The 10126-nt window shown below is 39.9% G+C and overlaps 1 protein-coding gene and 1 long non-coding RNA gene across 2 annotated transcripts; one reads left to right on the plus strand and one right to left on the minus strand.

Annotated features, from left to right (window-relative positions):
• Nucleotides 1–1252: 1252 nt before the first annotated feature.
• On the plus strand, nucleotides 1253–4364 carry LOC141435448 (uncharacterized). The gene is made up of 2 exons (XR_012452170.1): nucleotides 1253–2795; nucleotides 3406–4364. It is a non-coding gene; the product is annotated as an uncharacterized lncRNA (long non-coding RNA).
• Nucleotides 2801–4453, minus strand: LOC141435446 (uncharacterized). The gene is made up of 2 exons (XM_074098128.1): nucleotides 4280–4453; nucleotides 2801–3355 (listed from the first exon to the last, which is right to left on the minus strand). Exons 1-2 carry the CDS (start codon nucleotides 4444–4446, stop codon nucleotides 2821–2823), a joined length of 702 nt encoding a protein of 233 aa, XP_073954229.1. The 5' UTR covers nucleotides 4447–4453; the 3' UTR covers nucleotides 2801–2820.
• Nucleotides 4454–10126: the final 5673 nt, after the last annotated feature.

The raw sequence follows: 10126 nt of genomic DNA on the forward strand, positions 1-10126 counted from the left end.
TTGCATAATGATCGCGAGTGAATTGTGAAAAAAATTTTTTTATAACGAAATGGCCGCAATCGATAATTCCCGAACGCTACAACGAATCCAGGAAAAATTGGACACATTTAAGTTATAATTTTCGGCCTGTCGGGATTTGCTCTACAGTAGCATTCCTGTATTTCTTTGTTCTAAGTGCATCTTCCGTAAAAGGCGCTACGCCGCGCGCAGTTGAAACGCAAAACCGTTGCCATTTAAAGACTATTGCTAAGTGACTTTCGTACGAACTATGACAAACAAAATGTGTCGAGTGCAATCATATACTGACTTTGAGTTGGACGTGTGTGTAGAAAAGCGAGTATTGGAATCAGTAAAATGGGCCAGCAACAATCAAAAACAGAAGAAACTGTCGTAGTACAGAACGCAGCGGAGTGACAATAAAGCATCCCTACAACAATTGAAATACCACATTTCGGCTACAAGTACTATGCTATCGTTTATTTCATTGGTAATCATTTTGGGGCTATGCTACATCATTTATCGAAATACAAGAAATGTCATCATAGTGGATATCAGCTGAGATAAATCGACATACGTTGAGAAGATCGTTTTTCCGGCAGCCAGCCACCATCGTCCAGGGGCAGACACCTATGCCCACTGCGCAACCGAGGGTGTATTCAGAGGTCGTATAGAAGAAAAAAAATTTCTACATCAAACATCTTTACATAATCAAAAATTACGGAAAACATGCCATCATACGCGACATTTTATGAGCAACAACAGTGAATACAGTGAATAGTTCGGAAAGTGATAGTGATTCCGCGGTATAATATAAAGACATTTTCGGTAAGAAGGACCTTCCAAAACAAAACTGTAAGTGATACTTGTAAGGGACTTAACTCGAAAAATTAATTAATGTAATTAATGAATAATTAGTTATATAATCATGGTATATAACCAGTAATATAATAAAACAGCAGCGTCTATGTTTCATGCATATCTATGGCAATTACCTTAGAATCATTATATAATCAATTAAAGGACATAAGGGTATATTTAATTAAAATAGGGCCTAGTCGAAGAACGGGACCTATATTAGAAACAAAGTCTAGTGAGGCAAATAAAATATATGAAACATATCAAAGCTCATTAGAGAAAATTGATCAAGAAATTAAGGCAGGAAACATAAAAGCGACTGTGTGCCCGTAATAGAAATGTTTGTGAGAGAATAGTAAATTTATATTATGAAATTTAGAATTGTGTAACCTAACGTAAAAAATATAAGTTTAGAAAAACAACGAATCAGAGTCAAACGCAACCCCCCACTTGCATCCACCGGTTTCCCGCAACTCTCTCGATGTCGTCAATCGAAATTATGACTTCATATTATTATTAATCATCATTATTACAACTTCACAAAAAATGTTTAGAACCCCTTCTTCTGTGACCTTCTAGAGTCCAATGTTATCTTGAATGGACTTATACTAGGATGAATACATAGGTGAGAGTGTATGTCGTAGCACTATACTGTAAAGACAATTTTTCTATAAAATATACCTAAGTAAGTACGTAAAAAATGCCGTACGAAATACTAAATCCTTAGAAAGATATTAAGTATCTACTTATATTTTTCGTAAAGGCTACGGAACCCTATACGACACGCTTTTGGACGATTTACACTGAAGACTGTTTTCAATCCCGCTTGTGTGAAAGGAAGATCATCGTTTGTAAGATTCCACTCGGCTATTGAAGCTTCTCCTTCCGTTCATTCGTTATCGTTTTTGTGTCAAGGTGTTTGTGCCCCTGTTCGTCCCTTAGTATTTATTTTTTTCAAACAAGTTTTTAGATTCCTGGTCGGGCTTTAGATGATTAATTTATAATAATATTGATTAATATATTTTTGCTGAACAATGTAAAACGGTCAAGAATGTTTGAAGTTTGATGAATAGTGAAGTTAGTAATGAAAAATTAATGTACGTTACAGGTGTACGGCAATGCGAAGCATCATTTGTGGCAATAGACCATAGTTACTGTAGCCCCATAAGGGGCCATTAATCATCATCATCATCATCACAATCTGTTCCATCGGGGTCTATTCAAGCAACGACCTGTTTGACAGCAAATAAAGAAGAACATACTCGAACGTCACAATATGTCAAATACGATGCAGGTAAAGTATTTAAATATAACTACTTAACTGTAAATTTCAGGGCCGGATCTTGGGCAAACCAGAGTAAGATAAGAGCCAAAGCCGTTCGGGGGTGAAATGTTGTTAAATACGTAGGTAAGGACGAGTGAAACGACTGCTTGCTGTTAGCGCACTGGCGTGTATTCTCAAGTTACACACACACCTACATACGCGCTTGTGTTTGCGAGATTTTAAACAGTTGTTCCTGCGGCGGCGCCGGTTGCACAGCAGCCGCCCCGGCACGCGCGCTTCGGCCGCTCTCCGCCAACTCCACCGCCTTAAAGTAAAGTTCCGAGCCAAGCGACACTGACGCCACTAACGCCGCGTTATTATCGCCGCGACAGAGCGATAGTACAAGGTTCTATATAAATACATGACGGCGTGTACGAACACGGCGATACTTGACGCGGCGTCACTGCCGCGGCGCCACTGTCGCAAGGCGTCAGCGGCCGAGCCGCGCTTCCCCTCGCAGTGTCGCGCTGATCGCACGATCAACACGTGAAAATTTTATGTCCACTATGTGTATTTTTAGGTCCACTATTGTTTGATTTAAGTGTTGAAGAGTACAAAAATTCGAAAAAAAAGGACAGAGTTTGGGATGAAATTGGGAGGGTGTTAAATAAAAAAGGCGAGTATTTTTAGATGGTTTTTATTTAATAATAGTTTTGTTGCCAGGCTACTTGACCAATTTCTGAGTTAAAATAGAGTTTTAATTGTTCTCTGATATGTATGCCATCATTTGCTTGTCCCCTTGTACGGGTCAGAGGTATCATATTATCTGTAGGATTCTCGTTTTCATCGCGGACGTAATGTGGTCGGCTATTTTCTTCTAAATACGCATATGACCCAACGTCTACAGCCACAAACTTATAGTTAGCGTCCACTAAAGCCAACATAACAATAGAAAAATAGTCCTTGTAGTTAAAATAAAGAGAACCACTATTAGGTGGAGCTCTGATGCGAACATGCTTTCCATCTATGCTAGATATGCAGTTTGGCATATTCCATTTTTCCCAAAAATCTTTTTCTATTCTTTTAAAATCATTTTTTGTAGAAGGTGGCATCGCTATTGGCATAAGCTTTTGTTTTAATACTTTCAAAACGTCTCTTATTACTCTTGATATATAAGATTTCGATATTCGGTATACAAATGACAGCGACGCAAAACTCTCTCCGGTCGCGATGAACCTAAAATTGAGACGTTATTTTAGTTTCATGTTATTTTTTATTATTTGCAGGTGATAACTGTAAAAAAAGGTGGAAAAACATAAAGGACACATATTTTCGCCAGAAAAAAAGAGCAAGTCTGGAACTGGGTCCGCAGCGCCAAATCGTAGATCTAAGTTTGGAACCTATGATCGCCTGCTTACGTTTCTACAGTTAGTGCCAAATGAACGTTCAACAGAATCTAATATTGAAGATACGGATTCCACACAAGAGAGTCTAACTTCTGACCAAGGTTTTGGTTCTGTATCATCACCAGGAGACTCTAGAAATATAGTTGAACATGAAACTTCGGGAACATTTTCGGCCCCAAACCCAGAAGAAACTAGAAATATAGTTGAACATGAAACTTCGGGAACATTTTCGGCCCCAAACCCAGTATTTCCAAGATCCAATAGAAAACGGACGCGCCAAAATAAAGATGAGATCATATCTTTTCTGCAGAAAAGAGAAGAAACGCGCCAAAAAACTTTACAAACTATAGCTAATAGAAATGTTGAGGACCCAGAACTAGCCATGTTTTCAGACTACATTAAAAATGTTTTACAAAAATTACCGTCCAGTTTGAAAATAAAAGCAAAAAAAGAAATTTTTGACGTTCTCGTGAAGTATGAATCGTTGAACGTTGAAGCATCTACACCTGCTATTCAACTTAATTCGCCCGAACTATCAGCCGATGCCGTTCCGCATACAAATCAAAATACGCTGTCCACATATAACTTCAGAGCGTACTCGCCTATATCACAAGCATCACAAATGGAATTTGAACCTGAAGCTACGGACTTAAGCTTAATACGTATTATGGATCTTACAGAAGATGACAGAACATACGATTAGCTTCTATAGATTTTAAGTTTAAATTTTCTTAATAAAGAATAAACAACTTACCTCAGTGTTAAAAATAGTTTCTCTTCAGGACCTATACAATTTCTTGTAGTTTTTGGTGTCAATTCTTCATAAACTAGAGACAAAATGAAATTAAATTGTCTTTTGTTAAAACGACAATATTCTCGAAATTTATCATCATCAGTAAATACAAAGCAACAGATCATCATCTTCTTCCTCTTCTTCAAATATTTTTTGCAAATCTTTCACAATAGCTTGATTCATAATCGTTTCACCGTATGTGTAAGGTTGTCATTTTGACAGGTGACAGCAAGAGTTTTCGAGTCAATGTTTTTTCTGTCCATCTCATAATTCGGCGTTTTTTCATTTGACTTAAGGACATTTAAATTAATCTCCGTTTGTGTAGATCGTTTACAGGAATATGGATTAAATAATTATTTTCTCTTAATGGTTGGTTTTGGAAAATAAATATTTGGATTTTGACTAGTGATGTCCTTCAAAAAAAAATCGTACATGGCAACAGTGACAGCTCTACGAGCATGAGGCCGCGTTTTGGGTGAGCAGCCATTTTGATGGATGGTTGAAGAGTAGTTGTGTTCCTAAGTGGGAATTATTTTCTGTTTTTGTGGGGTATTGTGGTGTGTGTGACGTGGAGCGACTCACGTAGTGTCTTCCGGAATTGAGTGATCGCTGTGGTGTCCAAAGTCTTGCGCCTTCGTGGAGTAGACAGCGTGACCCAGGCGGCGCTAAGCAAGTCTGCATTTCCTCCACGGAGGTGCTAAGACACGGGCTGAAGTGTGGTTGTTGTGGCTTCGTGTAGAAGTGTTTCAAGGAGCCCTGGCGGCTGTGGAGCTGGTTGGCCTGCCCAGCGTGGTTTACTGTCGGTGGCGCTGGGACGTCGAGCACGAGGCGGCGTCCTAGAGTGGCCCACAGTGGCCTGCAGCCAGGTTTGGCAGCTTCGGAGCCGAGGTATAGGGGTTACCTTTATTTAGATTATACAGATAGTTAAGTAATCACAAATCACTGGCCAATTGCATTCACGACCCTTAGTTTTCATAAGGAAGTAGGATTTAAATTATACACAGTGTTTGTATGGTTGATGGGAGCGGGATAATTGTGAGTATCCTTACAAATAAACATCTTGTTGCACCAAAACCTTGGTTTAATTCCTCACCTGCAGCGACCCGCTACCCTGTGTAGAAATTTCATTACATATGTACGCAGTAAACGCAAGAAAATTCGACTGTCTAGGTCACTGGTCGCAAATTGACTGGAGGCCGCAGTGCTACTGTCGCCGCCTTCGGAATTCAACAGAGCGTCAGAGACGCTGCGACGGAGCCGCAGCGTTTACTAACGCACTGAAGCGGCGTCAGTGTCGCTTTGGTCGGAACTTTACCTTTAGCCAGAGTCAGGTTTTTAAGGTCCTGTGCAAAGAGCTTGTCTCTCTCGGATTCAGCTAACATTGCCTGCCATGACAAACAGGTCCCTTAGAGCTTCCGCCACGTTGAGGAAGCCGCACTTCGCCGTCAAACCGCGCAATCTCGCCGCCCATTGAGCGTACGTCTCCCCCGACTGCTGGGTAGCCGCGTAAAACTGGTACCGCTCTCCAAAAACACAAACCTTTGGAGTAAAATGACTGTCCAGCAGTGCAAGGATGTCTTCGTAGGGCACATCGTGCAGCTGCTTCGGCAGCGCGAGGTCCGCAACCAACTTGTACGAAACAACGTCTGTCTTCGTATTTCCATGTAATCCTCCGAAAAATCAATCATAAGACGAAAAAAGGATCGCAGACAGTAAATGTATGTTACCCTAAATTTAACGCAAGCGAAGCCGTGGGCACGAGCTGATAGGTAAATAAATTGTGCACGAAATAATAGAATCATATCCATGTAATACTTTTGTCGACAAGTTTCTACCAGTCGCCGATTACTATTTATCACTCAGAATCACTTATATTACTTAAAACATTTCAGATAAAACGTTCGAGTATCTGCTGCAGCAAAATCAAACAGGTCGAGCTAAGAAAATCAGACAGAAAGACAACGAAATTCGTAGATTGCGCTTAAAAGTTAAAAGTTACAAATTACGTCTACAGCAACTTCAAATAAATCAACGGAGTAATTTTGAAAAATTAACGCAGAACATGTCGGAATCTGCCAAACTATTTACCCGGATGCAATTTCAGGAAGGGAAAAAGAAGAAGAAAGGTCAGATTCACATTAGAAGAAAAAAAATTATCTCTTTCGATTTTCAGAAAAAGCCCGAAAGCGTGTAAACTTTTGTGCAAACATTTTACCCTACCTTCGAGAAAGGTGCTAAAATCATTATTGGCTCAAATTAAATTATCTCCGGGTATTAATGAAATAATATTCAAAGAATTAAAGAATACAGTTTCAAAAACGTTACCACAGGATCTGTGTACATTGATCTTTGATGAAATGTCAATTTCTCCACATTTACATTTTAATGTTCACACAGATGATCTTGTTGGGTTCGAAAATTACGGTGACGCTGAGAAAACTGCAAATTTTGCTAACCATGTATTAGTTTTTATGGTTAAAGGTATAAAAAAAAAGCTTTAAACAGCCAGTGGCGTATTATTTTACGCAAGCATTAAAAGCACCAAAATTAAAAGAAATATTAAAAAATGTTGTGTCTAAAGTGCAAGCTACTGGTTTAAGGATACTAGCGACTGTCTGCGACCACAGTACGGTAAATACAAGTACTATAAATAGTCTCATTTCAGAAGCTAAAGCTATTTTTATGAAAAATGGGAATGATTGGCGGGATGATATTATTATTATTAATGATCAACATATAATCCCACTATTCGATGTCCCTCATTTACTAAAAGGAGTTAGAAATAATATGCTTAACAAAGAAATGCAGTATATGCATGAAAACCATCAAAAAACTGTTAGGTGGGAACACATTCAGTGGGTATACCAAGCTGATAAGTCGCACGGGGAGTTACGCATTCTGCCCAAATTGACCAAAGAGCATATAGACCCCTTAAAAATTAAAAAAATGAGCGTCAAAAATGCCGCGCAGGTATTAAGCCACAGTATGGCAGTGGCCACAGGTGTGCTTTGTTTGAAAATACTGTCATCCAAAAGTATGCTTCCAAGTAAGTTAAAACGACGCGCGTGTGGCTGACAACAATTGGGGCACCAGCATGTGCGTGCCCTTCTTCGCGGTTGTCCAGTGGACCGAAAAGTTCGGGCTCGGCATGTTCGTGCCAGTACAGGCAGCCTCGGGCCTGGTCACAGACGGTTACTCGACTACTTACCTAGAGATAACCACTCAAACACGGACCGCTTTGCCATGGTACGCATCAACATAGCTAGAGCGCCCAGAATAATACTCTGCCACAAGAGGGCCATCCCAACATTCTTGCCGCTGTCAGTGGAGGATTGGTCTGTGCAGACAATTGGTCGAGAAAGTAGACACAACGCCCAAGACGGCTTCGTCTCTAATACCTCATGTCCATCTTTGAGATATCACTTTAGAGACCAGAAAGAGGAAAGTCAGCTGTTAGTCCTGAGCTCATTCCTCAACGTTCCACACTCCGCGATCAACCTTTGGGGTGTGGAGAGTGTTTTGTAATGGACTGTGTCGCTGTTCCTATACCTAATTTAAATTTAAATCTGTAACGGTTTTCAACCGAATTTTATTTCAATAAACTTTTTTTGTAACCACCTGCGCCACCTGAACACCCGGGCCCAGGGAAGTGCCTGCCTGTAATTCCTGAACCAACCACTTGTACGAACCTTCGCCCTGAAATCTCATGCCACGTTCTGTAGGGGAGCCTAATTGTTGTATGGGGGACGCGTGTATTGATATATACAATATATTAAAGCTAGGCTAGGAGAATCGCCGACATATAAAGACGTTATAGCAGCATTTGGAAGATATTTTATTCCCATAAAAAATTAGTCACAATTCTCATGTATTTTATTCACGGAATCACGGTAAATAAACTCATTAGCTAAAAAAATCATTACTATGCAAATTACTCACAGTGAATAAAAACTCAGAGGAAGGAGATTTAGCGACAAGGAGAAAATGATTTCATTATGCATTTTAAAACAAAGTCCGAAGACCTATAATTGTTTGAGGACAATTTTTATTCTTCCGTCAAGAAACACAATAAACAAAATGCTTTCTTTTCTTGATGCCAAACCGGCATTAATAAACAAATGTTTGATGCCATTAAGGAAGAGGTATTATTATTTATTAACGTTTTCGATTGGTCCTTATTGATCAATTATTATGTAGAGATTAGATTACGCACATATTAGTTATTTATGTGACTGATACATAATGCCTAATTATGTACAGTCGCATACATAATTTTGTCTAAGTACATGTGTATCATAAATTTTCTACAATATGTATATATAACACAGATATACCTGCACAGTGACAGTTATAGTTTTTTTCATTCATAAACAGTCAGGGTGAGTCGATCTTGATTCTCAAATCGATTGTAATATTCAAGATTCAAAAAAATAATGTAACAATAATTTTATTATTGAATGAAATTACAAATCAACTAATTAAACTATCGCAACCAAACATTATTTTAAGATGTTCGAAATTTGAATGTCATTAAAGTTTCGCTTGCCGACACTTTTATATAAACATTATGATGCAACCATAGATAGAAGTTTTTTAATATACCTAAACCTAGGTCATTTACTCAGAAACAGTCTTATTCTTTGATAAATTATTTGACTCCACAAACGGAGCTACAATGCTGGCGAAGAAGACGCGCAGGAAAGAAAATGGCAGTGAATGCCAACTCTCCGCATCACCAATTCTGGAGAAAGCTGTAGTAAAACTAAGCAAAATGAAATACATTGACGAAAAACGAGGCGAAGTATCTGTACCGTCTAAAAAATTTGATAGTGACTATGAAAAGTTACATGGGGTTGTGGGAGAAATTACGGCAATGTTACAGCTTTATTTTTACTATGTGCATTTCCGTTTTAATTCTACACTTCCGTCTCGGGGTGCTATATGCGGTGTATGCATGTGTGCGTGCATCGCAGTTAGTTTTAAGTTCAGTTGTCAATATACCGCTACAACAGCTGACGCGTTTCATTCGTGACACCTCAGTGGCTAACGAGGATTTAAGTGCCTACCGACTTGCGCGTGCAAATAAAATAAGTTTATCTCAAAATACAATTAATTTTGGTCGAAAATGCCTTTCGGAAAATTAACAAACTTTAATGTAACAACGTGTAATTGGATGTTATACGTGGAGCGGGCCGAAATGTGTTTTAAAGCAAACGATGTGCAAGAAGAATTGTGGCTACCTACATTAAATCGCGACAATGGGGGACGAGGCTTATGAATTGTTAAGCAATTTGACGAGCCCGAAGAAACCAAGTGATTTAACTTACAAAAGGCAGATCATGGGTGAAAGTGTATCGACATATATTACCGAACTAAAGAAGTTATCGAAAAACTGCGAATTTAAGAACGCACTAGAAGATAATATGCGTGATCAGCTGGTGTGTGGACTGCGGTGCGATGTAATAAGGCAACGCCTTTTCGCGAAAGATGACTTGAATTACGCCGAAGCCGTGAAGCTAGCATGTGCCATGGAGGCGGCAGAGCGGGATGCGGCGGCGGTGGAGCAAGGCAAGCCTGGCGAGGCTGACGGCGCTGGCGCGCTGCACGCGGTGGGGACCGCGAGCGCCGGCCCGCGGGCGGACGCTCGCGCGCAGCGGTGGAACGGCGCCCGGCAAGATGGCGGCTGGACCAACAAAACAGATTGCAGGGTGTGTGGCGCGTCGGATCATCGGGGTGATGAGTGTCGATATCGCAAATACATTTGCGGAAAATGTCGACAAAGCGGTCGGTCATCTGCGACGGGTTGTC

This window comes from Choristoneura fumiferana, chromosome 15 (genome assembly GCF_025370935.1).
Source record: "Choristoneura fumiferana chromosome 15, NRCan_CFum_1, whole genome shotgun sequence".
Taxonomy (NCBI): Eukaryota; Metazoa; Arthropoda; class Insecta; order Lepidoptera; family Tortricidae; genus Choristoneura; species Choristoneura fumiferana.